Raw genomic sequence first — 27,399 nt, forward strand, 5'->3', positions numbered from 1 at the left:
ATACCCACTCCCAGCAACTCCGTCGTGCACATCGTCTCCTCGACCTCCCTGTGCCGCCATACCCACTCCCTATATCTCCGTGGTGCACACCGCCTCTCTCAACCTCCCTGTACACGTGCTGCTGTCATCTCTGTGGTGCTCACCACCTCTCTCGTCCATATATATAAAGATGTTCATCACATAGTGTTCAACTCAAGCTATATAACTATCCTCAAATTAGAAAATATGGCCATAGGTTTTAAGACCACCAAATTACACATTGTAGCTTTTTAGTTTTGTAGCCCCACATCTGCAATCTACTGAGTGTCACCTGCACTAACGTACGCAAGTGAGAATCTGCATAATAGGTATACTTTCGCTTTCACAGTATGTACAACGTTCATTATATAATAGAATATAGTGATAAAAAATGAACATACAATATTTATATATAAAGATATTCATCACATAGTGTTCAACTCAAGCTATATAACTATCCTCAAATTAGAAAATATGGCCATAGGTTTTAAGACCACCAAATTACACATTGTAGCATTTTAGTTTTGTAGCCCCACATCTGCAATCTACTGAGTGACACCTGCACTAACGTACGCAAGTGAGAATCTGCATAATAGGTATACTTTCGCTTTCACAGTATGTACAAAGTTCATTATATAATAGAATATAGTGATAAAAAATGAACATACAATATTTCATTTTCACGGAATAAATGAGTACTTTGACTAACATGGTTTACTGCATTGTTAATTGTGTATGTTGTGTTTTCTTCTTTCTCTCAGAAACGTGTGATTCCTGTACAGTATGACGAATTTCCGCTGTGTGTTCATCTGGCTGCTGATACTATATCCTCGTTTCTCTTATATGCTACCTTGCACTTATTCAGTCCATATAGGAATGAGTCAACGATTGTACCACCATTAAAGACGAATGCGCGAAGTAAGACAAGTGCTTATATTTAATATTATAACCTGTATTATATTCTTCATTATGTTAAAACATTTAATTGATATAAATTCACAAATTTATACTAATTCTGCTTTTGATTAAATCGTAACGCCATTATTTCCATTTTTAATAACACATTGTTAACATAGAAAGAACATTGCCATTTATACATCGATAGAACCTGGCAAATTTGCAAATGGCTGTCAACATCTCGTTGGGAACGAGAGGGCCATGGGATTTGTTAATTTTTGCTAGGTGTTCCATTATTTTACGTTATTTCAACTACTGCTACATGACCTATTAAACCACGGTATTTGAAACAGTGGATATGGTGACGGGAGAACACACTATTTCTATATACTGTGAAATACTTTATTTTAGCTGGAATTAATTTTAGCTGAAAATGTTTTTCGATTTTTTGTATGGAATTTATTTTCACTAATTGTTGACGAGTCGAATGTGAAATATAGGTAAAAAAGTATATTCGCTGGATTTTATTTTCACTGAATTATTCCTTAAGCGAAAATTAATTCCAAGCGAAAATAAAGTATTTTACAGTAAATCATAGTATATTTAGGTGGGTTGGGGGGGGGGGTCGGTTCTCGTGCAATGTGTTCTGATTCAAGTTGTCACTTTAGAAAACCGCCAAGTTAGTAATTTTTTAAGTTGCTTGAATCTAAGTGATTAAACTGAGCTCCAAATCATATGTGACAAAAACAGTTAAATTTACGCATCTGAAAATCCCTTCTATATTATTATTCATATTGAATTTAGATACATTAACACGTCGTTCATTTGTAACGGAATAATAACAATCATTCATACAAACACACGCCATGCCAGGCAATGCATCCCGCAACACAAATACATTATCTACTTTGCTTGTAATTTCAGAGACTGTGTGCGATGTACGTTTAGCTCCAGTAAACAGTTTACCCATTGTAGCGTTGGCTAGTCGACCTGGTTGTGGCAACACGTGGACGAGACATTTATTTGAATTGGCCACTGGAATATACACTGGGAGTGTTTATAATAGTTCGATTTTGTCCCACAACGGTAATATGTTTTAATATTTTAAAAGGCACAGTTTTAGAAAACCCGAATAGACGCGAGGGGGTGCTATTGTCACCCTTTTTATTAGTTTGTCCAAGATTTCAGGTTTTATTATGTTGCAACTAGTTGTACTTTATTTGTGCTCAAATTGTATTTGTTGAATAATATTTCGATATTTTCGGAAAGAACACTTTTTGAGGATCTGGTTGTTAGTTGTGAGAACAATCTGCTTTCATTCATCAGTGTTTTCTCGTTAGTTATAGCGACATGCTAAAATGGTTTCATTTCGCAACAAAGGGTATGGTAGGTGATATTCTGTTCACTGCGTAACTAAGTAAATATGTGAATGGCGCGGAACATACGTCTGCTGCCAAAATCGAATGCAATGATTTTGAACTTGAAATTAAGTGATCAGTAAATGTACGCTCGTGTTTCTATATCAACTGTAAAAGTTTAACGGTAGAATGAATTTGGTTTTCAGTTTTGCGATTCGAGCCTTACATGAAGAACAATTTTGCCCCAGCAAGGGAAATAATATTGTCCAGTTATATAGTAATTTTCAAAATGTTCGTAATTTTGGGTTAAATTGTGCTTTTTTTTATTATTATTGCATTTTCTGCTGGTGAAGTGAAATATTCATTGTCATAATAATTCCATATTGCTAGAAAACACTGCTATTCATAATTTCACTAGTTTTGTTAGAAACATTTGTGTCATTCAACTTCAAATATTATCATTATCTTGTTATCTCAACATAGTTTTTAATGATCAATATTAGAATTACAATCACGTGGTAACGAATGTATCAACACTGATATAAAAACAGCAAGATAAAACATTGTAACATCTATACTGTGAATTGTACGTGTGATAGTTCGTGAAAATGGTGAATGAATTATGTGAATTGTGTTACTTTTTAAGTATATGCATTAAAGTAATTAAACAAGAAATACAATCTACAGTCACAGGTAATATTGTGCCTCAGTTTAAAATAATGCCTTATGGGAATCGGAAAAACCTCTTTCGTCCTGATATCACCTTCTAAAACAAAAAAAATTGCTGGTCACATCATATATACTCTCGCCCTTTAGACTGTATGGAGCATCGACAAAACAAAAAAAAACAAATTACACATAAGTCATCGCATTTTTATGAATGTTTTGAATATGTTGTATACTGTTTTTAGGATTTCGTGGTGAAAAAGAAAACATGAGAAACGGCAGAACTATTGTTGTCAAGACACACAAGTATGACAAAAAGCATATCAAATTATTCGAGAAAGCTGTTGTGCTGTTTAGAAACCCGTACAGTTCTTTCCTAGCAGAGTTCAACCGAGAAAGGGCAACCAAAACGAGCAGCGCACCAATGGAATCATTCATTGGAGAAGGTAGGTTTTATATCAGCAATTGTAATTTAATCTTAAAATGTATGAGTTGTCTATTATCCATTACATTAATTGTATACAGATGCAACTCACTAAATAATCAATCATCCCCTAATTTGCCTTTGGAAACACTGGTAGCATCATGTACTTGGGAGATTTGCTAGTCAATACACTGGCAACAACTATTTTAAGGGACTATTCAGTGGGTTCAGTGGCCAAGTTCAACTATTTACCATTCTATTAAACTTCACATAAATTTGTACTATATTAAATTAAGTATACCAACAATGGCCATGTAAGGAAGGCCGAGTGTTGCAATTTTCGATAAAATATTTACCTGCAACGATTTTAATTTATATTTATAAATTACATTTTTATATTCGTAAAACCTTCATTAATATTCAAAAAACCTCCATTTGTATTTGTAAAAATTCTATTTGTGTTCATAAAATCTCTATTTGTAAAAATTCTGTAAATTTTCCTATGTAATCGTCAAACTCAAATTTATCTTCGTTAAACTTCCATTAGTATCTGTAATATCTACAATTATGTTTTGTGCAGCCATCATTTCTATTGTTATTATGAATCTTCATTTGTACTTGTTTAAACACTATTCGTATTGGTAAAACATTTATTAATTTCGTAAAACCTCTTGCTTGTGCGATTTTTGAGCATAGAGGGCGCTAATATATATGTATTGAGGTCGTTCGCGGGTATTCAACCTATTAAATAAGGTCAAAACAAGAATAACTTTTATATTATATAATTATTGATTTAGACACTCGATAATCAGTTGCGAGTAAAAAGTTATAAACCTGACTGAGCTTTATAATATTCACCACAACTATGAGGTTTAGAATTGTAAACCACAGAAAACTTGTACAACTACCTATACTAATGTGCTTGCTTGTTTGCAGGTTGGTTAAAATACGTCGACAGAGAGGTCAGACAATACAAACAATTTGCAAACAATTGGTTAGAAAGTAATATGCCAATACTGGTAATTCATTATGAAGATATACAAGACAATTTACTCAGTGAATTGGACAGAATTACCAGATTTTTAAACATTAGCTCAAGATATCCGAGAACAGATTGCATTCTAGCAGATATTAATGGTAAATTCAAACGACAACAACAGGACAAGTTACATTTAAAGGTAGATCCATTCACCAGAAACATGCACAAGGCTATAAATGATCTGATATCAACCACAAATACGCTGCTAAAAAGAAAAAGATTTCCACTAATACACACAGAGGTTAATGTCTCTTTGACATTGTAATGATGACCCCATGCCACGACACGTTTAATGTTACTCGGTGGTAATTTTATTTTCACTTTGCTATAGATGTTAAACTAAGACACTCTCTCAACATTCACCATCAAATATCAAAATCAAAGAAAGCTTAGAAAGAACTCCCGTGTGCTGAGAGTTTTGGAGACACATTAAAAATTAATTCGAAATTACTTATACTTGAGATATTGATGGAATAGCTGAAAACTAATTATGCAAATAAGGTAACTAATATGAACAGATTTAAGTGTAAAACTAAAGGTCTGCACAATGTACCAAGTTTCATTGAAATGTGATTAGAACCAAAAAAATATTAATTATTATGCTAATTAGAGAATTAATATGAACAGATTTTAACCCAAAATTAATCAGGCTGTCTATTGTCCTAGAGCATTTATGTACCAAGTTTTATTCAAATGCGATGATCAATACTTGAGATATCAGTATTAATTAATTATGTTAATTACAACAGTCAACAGTCATAGAACAGCAAAAAATTATGCAAATTAGGTAATTAATAGGCACAATTATTTATCCCAAAATTAATCAGGTCTCTGCATAGTCCTAGAAGAAATGTCGCAATTCTCATTGAAATGTGATGATTAGTACTTGAGATATCAGGTGAAAAGCTGAAAATTAACTAATTATGCTAATAAGGTGATTAATATGCACAAATATTTTACCCCAAAACTAATTAGGTCTCTGCATAGTCCTCAAGTAACTATGTACCAAGTTTCATTAAAATGTGATCATCACTACTCGAAATATCAAAAGCTGAAAATTAATTAATTATGCAAATTAGGTAATTAATATGTACTGATGTTACCCTAAAAACTATCAGGTCTGTGCAGTGTCATATGACACCTATGTACCAAGTTTTATTGAAATGTTATGATTAGTACTTGAGATATCAGTGGAAAAACCGAAAATTGATTAATCATTATGTAAATTAGGTAATTAATAATATTAACAGATTTTTACCCAAAACTAAACAAATCTGCGCATTAGTTCAGAGCATCCATGTGCCAAGTTTCATTGAAATCCAATAAGTGGTTCTTCAAAAATCAGTGGAACAGTCATAGAACAGCTTAAAATCAGTTAATTATCATGCAAATTAGGTAATTAATATTCATAGATTTTTACCCAAAACTAATCAAATCTGCGCACTAGTTCAGAGCATCCATGTGCCAAATTTCATCAAAATCCAATTAATGGTTCTTCAGATATCAGTGGAACAGTCTTGAAACAGCTAAAAATCAGCTAATTATCATGCAAATTAGGTAATTAATATTCATAAATTTTTACCAAAACCTAATCAACTCTGCGCATTATCCCAGAGTATCTATTTACCAAGTTTCACCAAAATTTGATTAGTGACATACATACATACATACAGACAGGGTAACTGCAAAGACTCCCTTTTGTGCTTCGCACACGGGAGTCAATTAGTAGTGACTGCAACAAAATACTGCCTGTAAATTAACTAATGCAGACGTGACAACACTTTCAATTGAGTAATATTACACATTACATCAAACCCATGATTATATATATATTCTTTTCAAATAATATTAAGTGTTCTAAATAACTATTCATATTCGTTGCATGTTATTCCATCTCAGAACTTATGTATGTACTTATGTATTGCTTATAAACAAATCAAATGAACCAATATTGTATTAGCCTAATATACCAATCAATTAAAAAATTGTAATATTGTGTACATTATTTGCCTGTCATGCCTATAAAACTGGATTTTTAGTCATTATTATCATTCAATTTATTTCATTGTTCGCAATATTTTGATTAGATTTCATTTAAAAATGTTAACTTCCAAATTATGCAGGGTTTCATAGAGACTTTGGGGGAAGCCTCATGTAAGACAATCAATGTTTTCATCAAAAGTAGGTTTTGTTCTGCAAGTCTCAATCATTCTTTCATAACAAAGTCAACTCATAAGATCAATAGCCAGGAATCTTATCCAATACTTACTTGAAAGAGAAATTAAACCACAGAAGACATTGACTCAAAGTCACGTGGCACGTGTTTATGTCACGTTGTCTTTCCCCATGTACCACAGGAAATGCCATGCACTTAAACATGATGTAAACTTTCAAAACCGTGGTATATTTCAATTCGAATATTATAGTGTTAATATAGTGATTTTTTATTTATGGGTAATTAAAATGAAATTACAATAACGGATGTAACTGATAACTTTTATTATGAAACCTTTAGCATTCCGTTGGCACGCTAGTCACTGTCGCATACAACTTGTTTACCATTCCGTGTGACTGAGAATGTTCTAGAACCGTACTGTGTCTGGGTGGAATTTTTAGAAAATGGTTGAATAGGTAATATAACACTGTAGGAGGCAATAGAAGATAATGGAACATTCTAGAAATTTGTAGTAAGTTTATTTATAGACAGTGTGGGTATATATAGGGGAGTTGTTCAGCACTGAGATCAGATCGGAGATCTCGTTGAATTGTATTGGAGTTCAAGTATCTAGTTATTGGAGTAGTGGAGTTTTACCGCGTTATTGTACTTGATGTCTGCAGAGTATAATTATACCAGTACCAGTTGAAACCTCATCTGTTGGCTCCGTGTTCGTATTTTATCATCGCCGCCAGGGAAGTCTTTCTGTTACTGTTGCCATTTTGGTATTTGAACCATCACACCAGTACTATACCAATTACGGTAATATTACGTTGCGTGTGACAGTCACACTTGTTCTTACTACAAGAGGTTACGATCCACGCTGCCAAATGCTAAAAAAACTGAAACATGTATATACACATTTACATGAAATATTGAAAAACTATGCGGATCTGTTTGTGCAGGAGTTTTACGTCCGTATGTTGGCACCCGAGGATTACAGGTACTACACCTTGACCAATGGTGACCTGGAGGTAGATATGGCGAGGGGTAACCTCATTCTCCCAAGTCCAAAGACTCCACAACCGGATGTAATTTAACATCTTACCCAGGACAAATATATACATATTTAAATTAACTTGAACATTGCCTTCATTAGGTAATACCTCACATGATAAGTTGGTGCAATGTTTTATGGCCGTTTGCCATTACTGACGTCAACCAACTTGTTATGTAGGAAGTCAATTCAAGACTTACACCTTGCCCAAGGGGTGACCTGGAGGTAGTTGTGGCAACGGGTAACGCCATTCTCCAAAGTTCGAAAACCTCACTATGTTTCAATTCAAATAAATTGTGTTAATATCGTATTCAGTGGGAGTAACAATCAATTGTTGAGGTTTTCTTTTCAATATTAGACCACTAAACACAAATCAGTCGGTGTTCAATAGACCACTAACCACAAATCAGTCGGTGTTCAATACATCGGAATCGCTGCCATAAATTGCATAAAGACATACATATATTCTCTCGATCGGGTTAAAATTAATAAAAACATTGACATCAAATATCCGTTTGTTGCTTGTCCACCCAGATAGCAGCGAATAGCTCTCTGTTGGCCATCATTTGTTGCAATTGTTCTGTTTTCCAGCATAAAACAGACTTTCCTCGACCCTAATGTTATTTTCTGTAAGTGAGAGCAGTTAGAACAGCTTTTCATGAGCCTGACAGCATCAATACACTGGCACACATTACATAGAATTATCTGAAATACTTGTTTAATTGGGGAACAATAATTTTCAATATGTTTCTCCCTCAATGAATTAGTTTAATTGCACCCTCCAGCTGATCTGTGTTTATGAATATTGTAAAAGTAGTGCCGGTCATAGAATGAAAATATAAATTAACACAAATCACAACATAAGGACATACACGCTTCCTGTCCATGAGATTGAAATTGATAGAAATACAGACATCAAATGTCCAGTCAATGATACGGTATTAGATAGTACCATTGTGTTTGAAATATCAACGGAATTTCAAAGTAGGAAAAGTCCTTCAATATACCCGGGTGGTCATGAAGCTAAATGCACTGTGGTCTTCACTGGAAGTCATGGGAGGTACAGATGCTAGAGCAGCAAAGAATTGCTTTTCAAGAGATGGTCGACATCATTTACATGGAGGTGTATATTCTTAATGGAAAAAATCATGTGAAAAACTTGAACAAAATTGGGAAAATATTATAGTTTGTTTCGTTCTGAAAGAATGGCAATTATTTACACTACACAGTTTTCCAAGACACTGTACAAGTAGTGCCAGCATGGAGTAAAAATATAAAATAACACTAATCACGTGACCATATTTCATTTGGAACACCGCATCAATGCATGGTATTTTCACAACTATAACAACACAAATCAGTGGATAGCACACTTGCATTTATTGTTTTTTATATTGACTGATAAAATTGTTTCGCAAGATATTATAGTCATTTTCACCAATGAATCAATGCAAAGTGTTGGCATTGACGTCAAGTTTATATTGAAAAATGTTGTAAGGTACCTGATTAGGACAATTTCTTTCAAGAAATGGAGACGTGAGAATTTGTTTGCGAAATATACACAGCACAGAACTAAAATAGATAGTATATACTAGCTAAGATCAAATTTGAGTCAGTAAATATGTCACCTGTGCCGATCAACGTTGTCTTTTATGAAAAAAAAACGGGCGCTACATTTTGTATCACATGATACATACAATTAACATGGCTTGGACAGAAAACAATCAAGTGGTCAAGTTTTGTAGATAATATTTATTCACAGCTTCTCAACTGATACCATGAATCCCTCGGTCTGGGAGAGCAAAATACGTGAAGAGTATACAATTAAATGCGGGGTAACGCTTACTTCATGGTTGATTGGTCTTTGAATATTTTATGAGCTAACTTGAACGTCTAAACCAATTTAAAGTATCAATTTTCACAGTTGGTAAATCATATTATAAACGATCATACTGGATATAATACTAGAATATAAGTATTATATGCTTCTAAAACAAGGCATCACATATGAGACTTAATGACGGCTGTAGTTGTAAAGGTCAGGCAAAGGTCAATAGTCGTCACCATGGAGCAGCCTACGTTGACAACTTTTTCTGACCCTAAACTAAAGACTTTGTTAAGCCAAAAAAAAAATGTTTAACGTTCACCATTTTGGGATATTCTGACCATACTTTGCACAAGTGTATCTGAAAATGGGGACATGACGATTAAATCTGAAAGTTTCAAACTGAGTTATTACTTTTATTGATTTGTTTTTCACTGACGAGAATAAATGTTATGAGTAATTTAGGTAAATGACTTTGGGAAATGTTATTACGTGACACATAATAGTATTCTCGCAGGGGCAACTGGGGTGTCAGTTTATCCCTGTATTTTCACTATAGCAATAGAGTGTTGTGAAAGTGTTGTGTTTTGTCATAGTTCTTTCAAGCAAGGAAACACGCAACAGGACCATCAGTTACTCAATACTGCTCGACTTCATGGGCTTTATGGTTAATAGATAAGATATTCAGCTCATGACATAACATTTTGACCTCCTACTGTATTGTGTGGTAGGAAAGTTTTGTTGGTGAGTGATGGGGTGTATCCTGTGACCACGATTGTACGAGCGATATATGCATCACATGACACATAATACTATTTCGGTAAGGGCAACAGGGGTATCAGTTTATCCCTGTAGTTTTCACTGCAGCAATATACTCTCGCGGTAAGTGGTATATTTTATTATTTCCTTAGAATATAAATGACATACACAGCAAAACTGCTAATCCAACCTTGTTAGTGTTCTATGTCATCTTAAACTCGTCTTTGAATTTAATTGAATTCAAATTACAATGTGGCAATCAGGTATTTTCAAAACAGGCTTATTCCTATATTCGATTGTTCATCGATACTTACTTGAACAAGAAATTATACCATTGAAGACATTGACTTAAAGTGACACGTGTTTATGTCACATAGCGTTACCGGTCAGTGATACGGCATCAGATAGTACCGTTGTGTTGGAAATATCAACAAAATTTCCAAGAAGGAAAAGTCCTTCAATATACCCGGGTGGTGATGAAACTAAATGTACTGTGGTCTTCGCTGGAAGTCATGGCAGGTACAGATGCTAGAGCAGCAAATAATTGCTTTTCAAGAGATGGTAGACACCAATTACATGGAGGTACTTAATCTTAATAGACAAAAATCATGTGAAAAACAAAATTTGGAAAAATATTTTAGTTTGTTTCGTTCTGAAAGAATGGCAATTATTTACACTACAAGTTTTTCAAGACACCGTAAAAGTAGTGCCAGCCACGGAATCAAAATATAAAACAACACTAATCACATGACCATATTTCATTTGGAACACCACATCAATGCATGGTATTTTCACAACTATAACAACACAAATCAGTTGATAACACACTTGCATATATTGTTTTTTTATATTGACTGATAAAATTGTTTCACAAGATATTATAATCATTTTTACAATGAATCAATGCAAAGTGTGTTGGAATTGACGTCAAGTTTATATTGAAAAATGTTGTAAGGCACCTGATTAGCACAATTTCTTTCAAGAAATGGAGACGTGAGAATTTGTTAGCGAAATATTCACAGCAAAAAACTAAAAATAGATAGTATATACTAGCTAAGATCAAATTTGAGTCAGCAAATATGTCACCTTAGCCGATCAACATTGTCGTTTCTAAAAAAAAACGGACGCTACATTTTGTATTACATGATACATGCAATTAACATGGCTTGGACAGAAAAAAAATCAAGTGATCAAGTTTTGTAGAGACTTTTTATTCACATCTACTCTACTCTACTACTGATACCATGAATTCCTCGGTCTGAGGGAGAAAATTACGTGAAGAGTATACAATTAAATACGGAGTAAAGCTTACTTCATGGTTGATTGGTTATTGAATATTTTATGAGCTAACTTACACGTCTGAACCAAATCAAAGTATCAATTTTCACAATTGGTGAATCATATTATGAACGATCATACTGGATATAATACTAGAATATAAGTATTATATGCTTCTAAAACAAGGCATCACGTATGAGACTTATTGACGGCTGTAATTGTGAAGGTCAGGCAAAAGTCAATAGTCATCACGCTGGAGCAGTCTACGTTCACAATGTTTTCTGACCCTCACCTAAAAGACTTTGTTAAGCCCCCCCAAATAAAAATGTTTAACGTTCACCATTTTGGGATATTCTGACCATACTTTGCACAAGTTTATCTGAAAATGGGGATATGACGATTAAATCTGAAAGTTTCAAACTGAGTTATTAATTTTATTGATTTGTTTTTCTCTGACGAGAATCAATGTTAATTTAGGTAAATGACCGTGTGAAATGTCATTACGTGACAAATTCCCGCATGGTCAACTGTGACATCAGTTTATCCCTGCAGTTTTCCCAATAGCAATATAGTGTTGTGAAATTGTTGTGTTTTGCCATAGTTGATTTAAGCAAATAAAAACGCAACAGGACCATCAATTACTCAATTGCTCGACTTTATGGACTTTGGTAAGATATTCAGCTGATGACATAACATCTTGACCTACGAGTACTGTACTGTGTGGTAGGAAAATTTTGTTTGTGATGGATGCGATATAACCTGTGACCACGATTTTATGAGCGATATATGCATCACGTGCATACTATTTCCTTAAGGGCAACTGGGGCATTAGTTTATCCCTGTAGTTTTCACTGCAGCAGTATACTCTCGTGATAAGTGGTATATTTTATTATTTTATTGGAATATAAATAACATACATAGCAAAACTGACAATCCAACCTTGTTAGTGTTCTATGTGTAATCGTCTCGCGAGACACCAATTTTGAATATTAAACATAACATCGAGTGATATAAACCGATATTTTCTTGTTGGCATGGCAGTCAATAACATTGTTATCAACCATGAGGAAGCCTATATAAATCCATAATACTAAAATACGACTTTAATTCAGATTCCAATCCTGAAAGGCATCATCATTGTTTTTATGACAATTGTAAAAGTAGTGCCGGTCACAGAATGAAAATATAAATTAACACAAATCACAACATAAGGACATACACGCTTCCTGTCCACCAGATTGAAATTGATAGAAATACAGACATCAAATGTCCAGTCAGTGATACGGTATCAGATAGTACCGTTGTGTTTGAAATATCAATGGAATTTCAAAGAAGGAAAAGTTCTTCAATATACCCGGGTGGTGATGAAGCTAAATGCACTATGGTCTTCGCTGGAAGTCATGGGAGGTACAGATGCTAGAGCAGCAAAGAATTGCTTTTCAAGAGATGGTCGACATCATTTACATGGAGGTACATATTCTTAATGGAAAAAAGTCATGTGAAAAACTTGAACAAAATTGGGAAAATATTTTAGTTTGTTTCGTTCTGAAAGAAAGGCAATTATTTACACCACACAGTTTTCCAAGACATTGTGAATAAAAATATGAAATAACACTAATCACGTGACCGATATTTCATTTGGTACACCACATCAATGCATGGTATTTTCACAACTATAACAACACAAATCAGTTGATAGCACACTTGAATTAATTGGTTTTTTTTGGAATATAGACTGATAAAATTGTTTCGCAAGATTTATACTCATTTTCACAATGAATAAATGCAAAGCGTGTTGGCATTGACGTCAAGTTTATATTGAAAAATGTTGTAAGGTACCTGATTAGGACAATTTCTTTCAAGAAATGGAGACGTGAGAATTTGTTTGCGAAATATACACAGCACAGAACTAAAATAGATAGTATATACTAGCTAAGATCAAATTTGAGTCAGTAAATATGTCACCTGTGCCGATCAACGTTGTCTTTTATGAAAAAAAACGGGCGCTACACATGATGCATACAATTAACACGGCTTGGACAAAAAATAATCAAGTGTTAAAGTTATGCAGAGAATTTTTCTTCACAGCTACTCAACTGATACCATGAATCCCTCGACCTGAGAGAGCAAATTACGTCAAGAGTATACAATTAAATGCGAAGTAAAGCTTACTTCATGGTTGATTGGTCTTTGAATATTTTATGAGCTAACTTAAACGTCTAAACCAATTCAAAGTATCAATTTGCACAGTTGGTGAATCATATTATGAACGATCATACTGGACATAATACTAAAATATAAGTATTATATACTTCTAAAACAAGGCATCACATTAGAGCCTCATTGACGGCTGTAGTTGTAAAGGTCAGGCAAAGGTCGATAGTCGTCACCATGGAGCAGCCTACGTTCACAATCTTTTCTGACCCTCACCTAAGGACTTTTGTCACATTGTAAGGCTTGCTTATCGCTATTGAGTGGGCCACCCACAGAACTCACACTGGACAGTGGGTTCTTTCACTGCTAGCATGGGGTAGATAAGACAATAGTTCTGGAAATAAAATACACATACACCAAAATACCGAGTTAAAGCTCCTGGCTTTAATACCTCTCAAAATAATTACAAGAAATAAAGCACAGAAAATACAATGAATAAAGTCACTAAAATAGGGGATTGCTTAGGGAAGTGTGCATAGGTGATTCCTCACAGTTACAGGATGTATTAATGGACGACAGTCATTGGCTTCTGCAACACAACAACGAAAAAACACAGGAGTCTTGCTTGCAGAGGAACGCTGGTATTCTGGAGGGCACCGCTGGAAGCAAGAGATCACAGAGCAGTTCTTACAAGTCTCACAGCGTTCACCATTTTAGGATATTCTGACCATACATTGCACATGTTTATCTGGAAATGGGAATATGGCGATTAAATCTGAAAGTTTCAAACTGAGTTATTAATTTTATTGATTTGTTTTTCACTGACGAGAATAAATGTTATGAGTAATTTAGGTAAATGACCTTGAGAGATGTGCCATGCTGATACCATGGGTCACTGAATAATGTATGAGAACTTATAAATCAAATTAAAAATGTCAATATTCAGATGTGGTTAGTCACACTTTGAACAGTTATACTGAATATCATGAGATGAGACACATTTACATTCAAGATGGCTATCCCCTGGAATAAATGAGGTTTGTTTAATTATAAATTTCACGCTCGTTGACTGCGGTTATGTCACTTAGATCGCCCTTGGCCATTGGCAAAATGAAGACAGCCATGGATGCTACTTGTTCAGGAAACATCTTTTCTGTACGATGTACACAAACATAGATTATAATATTGTTTTATAACAATATTTATATTATCGAAAACGTAGCATTGCATTGTACTAGCCCCATTCTTTAGTGCTAATCTGGATTTCACTTTCATTGTTTTACTGTGGTCTCGATCTCGTTTCATACACCATACACCAAGCAATAATTTGTGTCAGCTAATTGGTTGACAATGCAGTTGTGTGGGAATCAACTTTGTCTCACGTGGAGTCTGTTTGTTCATGACTTGTTTATTTAGTCAATCTCATACTATTTAAGGATTATATGATTATAAATAAAAGACTTTATAAATTATATCTGATAAATTTATCCAATTTTAATTTTTTATTTTTTTAAATGTTTTATTACATTTCTTGTCATATCGTGCAATGCTGACTTAACCTGAGACTTGGAACTTTTATAACGCTTAGGACAACTGACACCGGAGTGATTTGCATCACAACAAATATAACAGCCTGAATTTGGCTAAGACTGGCCTAATCGACCTTTCTGACCTGTGCTCCAGAACTGCCTTTTCTGACTACCACCTTCAAACTGGCTAGATTTTAGATTGTTACCATCCGTCTGTCTATGTGCATCTATAAACAATTCAGTACTCATCAACTGATCTCTCATCAATAAGTTCTTAGCACCTTCAAAACTGTTATCAACTTCAGACAGCTTTACCCATCGATAAAAATAACTACTTATTCTAGCTACAAATTACGAAATGCTCTCTCCACCTTCTGTCCTACTAGTTCGAAATCACTTTATATAACCTTCTTTGTTCATATCATAACGCTTCAACAAAGCTGCCTTTACAACATTGTGATTGATCGATTCTGCTGCAGTCAATGCTGAAAACATAAACAAAGCTTTGCCTGTAAATAATGCACTACAATTCATAACGCAACTCACACACGGTCAATTCTGAGTTGCAGCAAATAGCTCAAACCTTAAAGTAAACGCGTCCATCTCGTCTCCAGTCTCATCAATCAATGGTAGCTTTGGACCCTTAGAACTAACAATGGACTGTGCCAAATATTCTACGCCACCGTTTTGACCATTAGCACATAATCTCAAAGCATCAAGCTGTCTTACTTTCCCTTTCTCTTATCATTCTCTCTCTCTTCCTCTCTATGTCTCACGTTCTCTCTCACTTTCTTCACGTTCATTCTTCAACTTTTCTGCCTCAAATTCATTTATCAACCTTTAAGCCTCACGTTTAGCTGCTATCTCATCCTTCTTCTCACGCTCACCCCTTCTCTCCCGCTCTTCTGCCTCTCTTCTCACGCTCTGTCCTCATAAATTGAGTCAGCTTTTCCCCATCATACCCCAATTCTCTACCTAACTCTTTCAGTTCAATAACAATACCGATGCTATGGAGGTATAATTCAAGTTTCAGTAGTAAATACAGCAATTTAATGTCTACCTAGCAGTACAAGCTGTGTTCTCTAAACCTTAAGCAGCCAAACAGCCAATTTTGTCAGAGGATTATTGACAACAGAATCCAGATCGAAAGTGAATCAAAATCTGAATCAAAATCAATACTGAATCCGAATCCGAATCTCAAACCGAATCCGAATCACAATCAAAATCTGAATCACAATGCCACTTCTCACACTGCTAGAATGGGGAAGACAAGACAATAAATAGTACTGGAAATGAAATACACATACACCAAAATATCACGTTAAAGCTCCTGGTCTTTATACCTCTCAAAATAATGACATGAAAAGCACAGAAAAATACAATAATTAAATTCACTAAAATAGGGGATTGCTTAGGGAAGTATTCATTGGTGATAACTCACTTTTTAAATATTTACACACCGTCGAAATTAAACGCCCTCACACTTGGACGTATCACAGTGCTACTGGTACAATTATTGTAATATACTATTAAGAAACGCTTAAACATTGGTTCCTGTGACCACGGATGGTATTAATACAACTAATCTGTTATAATGCGATGCAACACAATAGTTGAATGCATAATATGCATATAATTAGAAATACATGTATATATTGTCTTTAATGATACTATATATTAATTTGTAATGGTAAGAAAAAAGATATCATTGTCCATACCGTGCAGTTTCGCAAGCATACATCTTGTGGGATTGCACTGAGAAGTAGCATAATTCACCTCAATCAATGCATATATTGTAACATATGACAAAATGGTCATAAATAAAATGCAGTGTTATGTTATGTTGCTGATTGCGAAGAATCGGTATGAGCCTTTTATTGAACAAAAACTACACTTGGTCACACTTGTTTCGGCTACAATATGTGTTTGATGCTTGCAACAAAGTCAATTACATGCGTCTGTTCATTCTACGGACAGCAGGATGCCCGAGACGAAACCTCCGCTCGAGCATGGGTCGTTTCCAGCAAAATATTGAAATCATTCCTAAAGACTTAACAGTTCGCAGTTTTTACCCCAGAGACATACAGATACTATGTTTTTAAACGTATGACATTTGAAAATCTATGTTCAAATTACACTTTACTGTAGAGTAGTCGAAATTGGAAAAAACAATTGAATAACATAAATTGATCTGGTCAGTTGGATTGTTAGCCCTCAAGTTAAAATATAATAAAATGCCATCTTCATTACTGGCTGGGAAGAATTCTTCTACTGTTCAATTTTGTCTGTGATGCAACTATATCGAGCAATTTGACTGGACAATGCATTGAAAAAAAATAGATCAAGTATTGCCAGAGAGGGCGCACTTAAATATACCATCTGCCCAAGGTTTAGTGATGAGGTGATGGGCAAATAAACGAACCTTGGCTGGCAATGATGTTGGGACATATTCAGTTGAACTAAAATGACATGAAGTATGCAAACGTTTGTTTAATTCGATCGTATTTGGTTGATAACTATTGTGAAACTATATTTGAGCAAATTCGATAAAATGGAATGTGTTTAAAATTGAATTTATTTAAATCACAAATCAGTGATTGTTCACCAAAATTTTGTTTTCTATATCCCAATTGTGTTGGTGTACATAGACATCACCCTCAATACAGTGAAGGAATAATGCGTCTTCATGATGGGTTTTGTGGAGACCATTGCATAATACATATTAGAGTAAACATGATGGACAATGCCAACAAGAGGATCCACTTGCACAATGATTAGTTTTTCCACTACAGGTTCAACATACGCCCTCCTATGATACAGCATTCCAACATGCACAATGAAGCCCTGCACACCCACCTATAATGCAGCAATTATACATAATCAGGAACATCCCAGCTATAATGTGAGCATATATGCTCTGTTATAGAAGACATTTGAGGTTCAATATACTTTACACTGTCAATTTCAAATAAATTTTAAAACATTAGATTCTCTATTGTGACTGCAGTCCATGTTGTTCCAATTAACCCTCGGTATGACTGTGGCTTTTTGGTAAACTGTATAGATAATTAGCATACAATGCATTCTTTATTGGAAGAAACGGTGTACATTGATAACTGTCTTAAAGGTGATTTACAGGTCATACTTGTTTTCAACTTACAACAGGACTTCGAAAATACTAGAAGCAAATACAAATACATGTTTTCATGTACGGCAATGCCATAAATGGTCAATAGGAATTTTTTTTTAAACAAATGAATGCTTAGTGGTATTACCATCATTCATTTATGTGTCTTTATGTGATATTTGCGCAAAGAGATTAATGACACGGATTAATATTTACTTTGATTAATTGATAAACATAGCCATAATTTGAAAAAAACCCATATATTATTAATTAGACGACTAGCTTAATGATACGTTTAAGGTTGTAGTAAAAATTCATTGTTGTTGAGAGTGAGTAATCTATAATTAATTTGATTGTCTTTGTATGTTTTTATGTTCTTTTTTTTGTTTTCTTTTCTATCTCATTTCACACGCCCTCAGTTTACCACACTTTTTTTGTACAAACTAATACCATAGAAATATGTATGTTCGATATATTAATGTGTTTATTAATAAAAATATTTAATTTCAGTGGACATGAAATGAATGGGACAAGGGTAGCCATTACTTTCTTGAAGTATGTATTCATATTTCTTCTGTCAATCACGGCAATGGTTCTAGTTCTTTATGAATATCACTCACCTACAATTCCTGCATTGAAACCCAAGGTATGTCATATTCTATTGTATATGTACATAAGAGGTTACCATATATTTTATAACGAAGTGTGGGGAGGGATGAATAACCACGTTCTGGGTCTTTCCATATACTCTTTCAATAGAAATCACTCCGAGACACGTTCGCTCAGGCATGTAATTCTAAAAGAAAACGATAAAACAGATTATTATAAAATTGCAAATGTTCAAGTTTACTACTTAAAATACATCGTCAATAAATAGAAAAGGTTTATACAAATATGAATCGACATTATAAATATCGCGGAGTAATATATTAATACATTGTTAAGAGTGGTAAATTTGAACATGGCGGTTTAAAATTTTAAGTTGTCGTTTTCGAGGATTTTAGTTTGGTTTTGGAGAAATATAATTGTTAGTATACACATATACAGAGTCTCCAAAATTGAAGTTTTTGAGCAGATTTTCTGTGGCGACTGAGCTTGAGCATACAGTTTCACTTGTGGAGATATTTCTCTGACTGTACTTGACTGTACTTGAGCCATGCCCGATGTTGACGCCCGAACGACGCTGGAATTGGGAGCCATCGGAAGGTAATTGTTACCACGCTTATCGACGGTAGGAACACCGACTTTTGACATTAAAATGTCACTACACTGACGTTTTTGTTCACTAGAACTGTCGCGACAGTAACTCCTGATACTCCCTTCATTCAGATGGCCACTTAAATTCATGAGTATCCGTGTTGGTATTCCAGCTTCCTTCAAAGATTTTATAGTGGTTGCTCTCACACAGTGTTTAGTGTACAGCATGCTCAACTCGGCCGCTGATATTTTTTTCATCATTTCCCCCCAAAGTATTGTATTGTTGTTTCCCATCCTGTAAAGTTACTAATAGGCAACTGGATAAAAAGCATTAATGCTTGGGTGAAGCTTACTTGTATAATTTAGAATAGCCGTAACAGGACAAAGTGGAAAGTCTGTTTTGTACATCCGTTTATCTGATCCTTCAAATCCCCGGGATGGTTTTTGGTTACTTCCAAATAGGCCAAAGTGATATAATCCCGTCCCCTGTCATCTTTCTTTAAAACAAAACTAACTTTGTGTAAATCCCACAGATTCTCCCGTCCCCTTCGGCAAAAGAAAAACTCTACATAAAACCACACCAAACGTAAAAGGGACACCGGGTCACGGTCGGACAGTGTCCCGCTGGTAAACATCTTACTCCCTCTGTCTCCCGCACTGATAACCGTTTTGTGTTGGATTTTATCTTTTCCCTCTCGCTTCAAACTTTTTACTTTCCCTATAAATACATTATTGGTAGTCTGGAATTCCCGATCTTTGATAATGTTAATGGGGCGATTGAATGGAACATTGGTTATGTGGCGATGGATTGCTGCTCAAATTCCAGCATAGCTTCGTATGCTGTGTTCTTTCCCGTCTCTAGCCCTGACCTCGACATAAAAATGCTTCAATATTTTTGCCAGCTCTTGCACTTCCACAATTTCGAAGGCTGGATCGATTTTCCGTTCAGAACACCACACTATAAAAAAACAAATATAATTTTAGTACGGAAATTGGGTCATCATGGGGTCAAACGTTCAACGCATTGTTTACAAAACATAACGTAACGAACTATAGTTACGATATGTCATTTTTTTATTTTTACTTTTATCATAGTTACATTTGAGTACTTTCACCCCCCTTTTGTTAGTATTCACTTCATTTTTCTTTACTGTCAAGTTGTTGACCATTTCTTCAGAAAATTCTGGGAATCTTTGCCCTTCGACAGACACCGGCATCTGTTGTTCTGGCTCGTTATTACCGCCGGCGCTTTGTTGCTCCCATTTAACAGTAGCTTGAAGAAGTTCTTCATCAGTAGCGTCAATTAAATCCAGCTGGTTCCATTTGAAATTGAGATCAAAATTGATCTGAGGCTCGTCGTCTGACATAATTACTATGTTCTGAAAATACCGCTAGTGACTTGCAGACGACATCATTTATCATATTTCAATCCAGTTTATTCCAGTTTTTGTTTTATTAATTATTCATCAAACAGGGCCCGAGTCATATATTGCCAGATATAAACCCTGGCTTCAGCCAATCAGATGGCTAGATTCACACTGGTCATATTATAATAAACAACATGCCCTGCCTCTTCACTATGATGCATATGTATGTTATATATTACATGTTTTTGCTATTACAGTTCGCAGAATATCACAAAAAAAAGACTTCATGTTTTATTATGCCGGCTTTTATTCGTGGCTCAACTGGTCCTCAAAACAACTTCAAGCGCCTTGCGGATGCACTGGTTGCTGCCCGATACAGAAACTGCTCTATTGCTACTTATCCAATTCCGGTTCATAAAACGCAAGATAATGGATCTACTGCACGAAGTTGGAGCGACACATTTGATGTTAAAGGCATGGAAAGAACATCTTCGGTTCCAATAATATCACCACAATTATTTCATGAACACTGTAACGGAAAAGCAGCGTTCAGTATTTGCACAGCACGGAAACAGTTAAATTTCAAAAATATTACTGACAAATTACAGTCTGATATAGGACTATCATTTGTCATTGATAACGATACAAATAAGGGTGGTTTTGGTTGTGATACATTTTTGAATGCAACATGTGTTATCACTATCGACACTGTGCTACCAAAGGCTTCACGCAGCCTTCAGAAGACAGTTGGAATATTTTTCAACAGAGCTGCATATATACAAGACATAGCAACAAATATTACAAATACAATGTGCAAAGGAAAACCTTATATTGCGTTTCATTGGAGAAATAGGACTGGTGAAAGGTACAACAGTCATTTTAAATTAAACTATCATTACAACGAGACTAACCTGCAATGTATTTATATCTATTATTCCTGTTGCACATATTAAAGCTTGGAAATACAATTCTTTCTCCAAACAATTGAAAATCATACTACTGAATACTTATATTGCATTACCTAATGCTAGATACACAGTAATGTCCTAATACTTCGTTTCTCAGTTTCTCAAATTAACATGACACATGATTTTGTTTCAGATGTGACATATGGTACACGAATAAAAATCGTAGTCTGTGCGATTTTAAACTTCTGACTCTTCAGAATTCGAGTAAACAACTCGTGAAAGTTATTAAAAACTACATGAACAAGGAGAAATTATTGTGTATGTATATAGCATTTCCGCCATTCACAAAGGTATTATATTTCAAGCTATGCATTTTGCTACATAATAAATATATAATATATCAGTGCCCTGTAACATAAGATCGTTGATCATATTCGCGCATTTTTGAGATCGTCTACTGAAGTAAAAAAGGGGAAACATGTCAAAATCTGTAATTGAGATCCGCTCTAAACTATAACAGTTACAAATCATGCAACTACAACAATTTATACATCATCTGTCATATCATATGCTAGTTGTTAAGCAATTTAATATTTTTTCATCGCATTTTATCTGAAACGTGATTAAGGCGTACATACCAGTACGTCAACTTTCAGACTCATTTCTGTAACTTTGTTCATTGACAAACCTGTGGATCTGGGCAACTATCGATTCAAACAGACAGATTTCCTGGGAATATTGAAGATAGAAAGCCTGATAAATCTGTGTGTTCTTTTACATATTTGTGGTTTCAACAACAACAAATTTGATTTTTGTAATCGGTGCTTTTTTTGGAGAAATTTACCCAAACTTTGTTGTCCACTTGCTAAGTAATAATATTTGAATAATATGAGATTAATTTTGAATGTGAACTATTGACCAGACACAACATTCAAAATTTGCTGACTTTTTACAATCGACCCTCGAAGCTTTTGTTCATGTCATCAATATAGATTATTGATATTTGCAGTAATTGGCGCATTACTTAACGTCTACTTGCCGTCTTAACAAGGCACAGTAACCCGTTTACACTTTCATTGAATAGGAGTATACTGTTTTATTATCTCTTTAACGAACTATTACTTTAATTTACTATTATGTTATTTTATTTTTTTCAGCGAATACTCGATATTATCGGTGATAATATTCCAAACTACTTCACAAAACAAGACATAATCAATTTAGTCCCTGACATTGCAAAGTATAAAGATGATAATTACGTCATATCTTTGGTAGAACAAGAAATAGCCATTCGTGAGTATGTTCAAACATTTGCAACGACAAATGGACCCGTTTGTAATTATATTAACACCCAGTCATGCTGAAAATCATTGTAATTTATAATACAATTATAAACACGTTTACGTAGTATTATTTAATATAAACCTACCTGTCAATGTGTTGACGTGCATATATGCATTACTGCATTATTTTTTTTTATTTAGTTTTGCCCTTAAATATCAATTTCACATTAAGTAAATAACTAAATAATCGATTTAATCAAGTAATACGCAATTTTGTCCTAAACTGTTATTCACGTGCTCGAGTTTTTACAAATCGTGTATCTAATTAGTATAATTTGATATATTTTCTATATTGTGTACAAACGTAAAGCAAGGGGAAAAGTCATAATTAATCTTCTGTTATTTTATTATTAATTCAGGTGCTGCGAAATTCATTGGTTGCCGGGGTTCCGCATGGACTAATCAAGTTGTAAAAGGAAGAACACAAATACGGAAAAAAAGCGTCATGATCAATTCCCTTCCCGGTGTGCCCCGTGATGTAATCCGAATAAATTGAAAATAAATGAGATGTACAATTTTATACGTCATGTAAAGATTAAAACTCCAATAGTATAATTTCCTAAATTATGTTTATATGCAAATCCTCTACGTTTTTGATTTAACGTGTCGCTTTCAAACGCTTGAGATTTTGGATATCCCATTAGAGCGAATACTTTTGAATACTGTTGTGTTGTCTTTCAATATTGCGATTATAAATGACATGACAGAGAGGCTAGTTAGTGTAGTTAATGAAACGGTGGATACTATTTTCTAATGTTTTTGTTTCCTTTACCAATAAGGACCGCCAGTGGATTGTATTTTTTCGAGTTGTTTTGTTATGAAACGGGATTCGAAATGTTGCATATGAGTATATCATTATTCAATTTGTATGGCCGTCTGTCTGATTTGTCAAACGGATTTTTTTTTTATATTTCAAGTTGTGTAAGCAAACTATACCATGAGACGGGCGTTAACTGCTTGGAAAAACTCTAATTTGTAATTATTTAATCTAAAACTAGTTGTTTTGTATGTTTTAACAACTTCCAATATTGCTGCCTGTGTAACTTGTTGTAAAACGGTATTCCGTCAAACGGTATTTACTTCGAGTTGTTGTTAACAATTTTTTTATATATTGGGGCAATCGATGCACGTTATTTGAAGCTGTTGCTTATATTGAGATGTTTAAAAATAAACTACATCATGTAAACTTAGAAGTACTGTGAGATATTAGATGCGAATACACAATTGTTTTATTGGTCTGTTATAAAAGAAATCAAATTTCAATATGAATGTCCAACCAATTTGTTGTAAAACCGTATTTTGTTTACTCTTTATAGAAAATAAATCAGTATGTGATAGGTGATATACATAGAAGCTATACATAGGTGTTGACTTTATACATTGTTTGTTATAGCTCATTAAGTATTATTTCGTTCTTTACTTCTAGACTATATCATGTGACGAGCATTAGCTATGTAGAATAGATGGGCACATAATGTTATGATTGCTCGATGCAAAACAATCTAATTTCAAAAGGCTCCCTATCGATTATATTAAGTGGTACAAAAAGGTTTTTTGAACTCGTTTGGCCATGACTTGCCATTGATTGCCGGTGCCCACACAAATGAAATGGTCATTTCCCGACTTATGTTATCACGGCTAGTGACCAAGTGTAAAATGTTATCAAATCCGAGCTATGTCATGTCATGTGTATTATGCATATTATCCCACCAAGTTTTGTTCTAGTATTTGATCTAGCAAACTTTTTAAATAACTATTCTACTATACAGACGACTGTCTTGAAATTAGCTAGTGAATTAAAACACATTTGGTAGTAGCGTAAACATTTGTTATTGTAGGTTGGTCAATTTGAAATAGACAATAAGTCAATATTGTCACATAAACATTGTGTCATAAGCAAATATCGGCCAGATTGTATCAACATATTAACTTACAGTCAGTGACGTCATGCTTATATTAAATATATTGCGATCCGCATAAATATGAAACAAACAACATCTAAACATGGTCATCCTTAATCTTATCTAACGGAACTGTATGCCGCGCGCCATTGGTTTCAACAAACGAATATAAATAAATAATATAAAACGATATTCTATTACCTATGCGAGCAGTTAACTAATTGCAGTCTATCAGAAACATGGAATGAAGTTATGCCAAAACGACCTTAATAAGATAAAGTGAACTTAGTAGAAATAGTAGATTTGAAAGCTGGGACAGAAATAGTCACCAAACTTGATTTACAGAAAAAAAAAGATGAAAAGCCGTTAACAAGGCTGCCCGTAAAGTTAGAAGAAGTGGATCGCTGACAGTGATAAATATCTAATAGCCAGTTTCATTTTTTGTGACAGATAATGTGAATGATGAATTTCTCGGAGTATTAAATGTGTAATGGAACTTTAAAAGGTTGACCATACATTGCGGTTATAGATCCAGGGCAACATGCACAACTATAACCCTTATTGACAAGCTCTGGCTACTCCAAGACAAACCTTGATGACTTTGTGTTCAGATTCTCTGGCCATATGTTCATTCCTTTCTACCGCTTAACCGCATTCCATGCCCAATGGAGAATATTCTCATTGGTTCCAGCGTTATCCAACTCACTGAGATGGCAAGAAACATCGGGATCATCTTTGATCATCATCACAGCTTCAAGAAGCACATATCTGCAACATGTTGGTCTATATACTTTCACCTACGTAAAATTGGTCACATACCAATTCTATCCAAAAATACATGTACAATAATTATTCATGCATAAATATCTTCAAAACTTGACTACGGCAATTCACTTCCATTCGGACTACAAGAGAACACTACAAAGTCACTACAAGAAGCCCAGAACACAGCAGTAAGAATTGTAACACACACAAAGAAACGTGAACATATTACACCGATTCTATAAGATTTGCATTAATTACCGATGAAACTCAGAATTGAATACGAGATTCTACTAAACACCTACAAAGCACTGAATGACATGTCACCTTGTTATATATCGGACTTAATTCACTTTAGATCTTCACCTTGCGAACTTCGTTCAACAAATAAGGAACTCTTACATGAACCAAGATATAAATCAGAATCATTCGGCAAACATTCTTTCTCATGTGCTGCACCACGTCTTTGGAACACATTACCACTTGAACTACGCAAGTCACCAACATTGAACAGTTTCAAGTCTCAACTTAAGACTCATCTTTTTAGGAAAGCCTTTAACAACTAGTCATCTCTATGTACAGCGCCATTTAACAGTACCTTGTTTTGGATACTGGCGCTTTATAAATTGCGTATTATTATTATTATTTTTATTATTATTATTATTATTATTATTATTATTATTATTATTATTATTATTATTATTATTATTATTATTGTAATTTTATATTGGATAGCGGCACACCTGGCCTGGCTCCTATCGCTCCTATCTGTCAATTTCTTAAAATTGTCCGCCCTCCATTGTGTTTGGTTTTCTCCTGTCTTTTGAAAAAGGTGGGCAGGTCTTGGTGTTCAAGGCCTCAATCTGCCTTACTGTAAATTCACACCACTTTTCTACAATAAGTTGCTTGAATCTTTAATGACTTTTCTTTCATGCGAAATGTAAACCAAATATTCCTAAATTTACAACTCAAAACACACTTCTGACAACAATTGAAAAATATATATCGACTCCAAGACATATATATGAACTCCGTGGTATACATGAAGTGATGTCAGTTCTTTCAAACAGAGTGAACACATCCTGGTCTATGTGTGGCACCTGCTATATTTCATACCCGTATGTGCGTGTTGGTGCATGCGTTATTGACATACATTGCTGATTTCTTATGATGGATTACAATAAACGGGAATAACCTGATACAAAATGTTAAAACTGGTCAACCTTGGCCACCAAATTTTCAGTTTAAAACATTATATTGGAACGAAATGTAATTTGAATACGGCATAGACTTTGTTTATATTAGATTATTGTCCGTCAACTGCAAGATCTCACTTAATGCTTGCAGTGGGAAATATATGTTGTTGAGATATATTTAATATCATAAAATTTTTACATTTCTCCTCTAACATTGACTCGGTTACAGGGAAATCTTGCCACATGCAGTCCAGTAATCATTATACATGATACAACATTCTGTGTAACAATTACCAGTTTAGAAAACTAATCATAGTCTTCTTTAAAAGTAACTTGCGCTGAATTTGACAAAAATTATTTGAACCAGTTGTTAAGGACGAGTAAATATATTCCTTGGTACGAGAGTTTAATCTGATTTTAAATATACTTCTCAAACCAT

The 27,399-nt window shown here is 34.3% G+C and overlaps 1 protein-coding gene across 3 annotated transcripts; it reads left to right on the forward strand.

Moving 5' to 3' along the window:
* The first annotated feature begins 3,250 nt into the window (after positions 1–3,250).
* On the forward strand, positions 3,251–24,458 carry LOC144356978 (uncharacterized). 3 transcript variants are annotated; one of them, XM_085506404.1, is made up of 6 exons: positions 3,251–3,385; positions 18,797–18,932; positions 21,108–21,715; positions 21,952–22,108; positions 22,916–23,051; positions 23,461–24,458. In XM_085506404.1, exons 2-6 carry the CDS (start codon positions 18,807–18,809, stop codon positions 23,595–23,597), a joined length of 1,164 nt encoding a protein of 387 aa, XP_085362530.1. In that variant the 5' UTR covers positions 3,251–3,385; positions 18,797–18,806; the 3' UTR covers positions 23,598–24,458. The 3 variants fall into 3 exon arrangements, with proteins under 3 accessions (XP_085362530.1, XP_085362528.1, XP_085362527.1); XM_085506402.1 differs by lacking the exon at positions 3,251–3,385 and adding an exon at positions 10,190–10,321 and having other exon boundaries at positions 22,916–23,055; XM_085506401.1 differs by lacking the exon at positions 3,251–3,385 and adding an exon at positions 10,190–10,321.
* Positions 24,459–27,399: the final 2,941 nt, after the last annotated feature.

Source organism: Saccoglossus kowalevskii, chromosome 12 (genome assembly GCF_978046115.1).
Source record: "Saccoglossus kowalevskii chromosome 12, keSacKowa6.1, whole genome shotgun sequence".
Classification (NCBI taxonomy): Eukaryota; Metazoa; Hemichordata; class Enteropneusta; family Harrimaniidae; genus Saccoglossus; species Saccoglossus kowalevskii.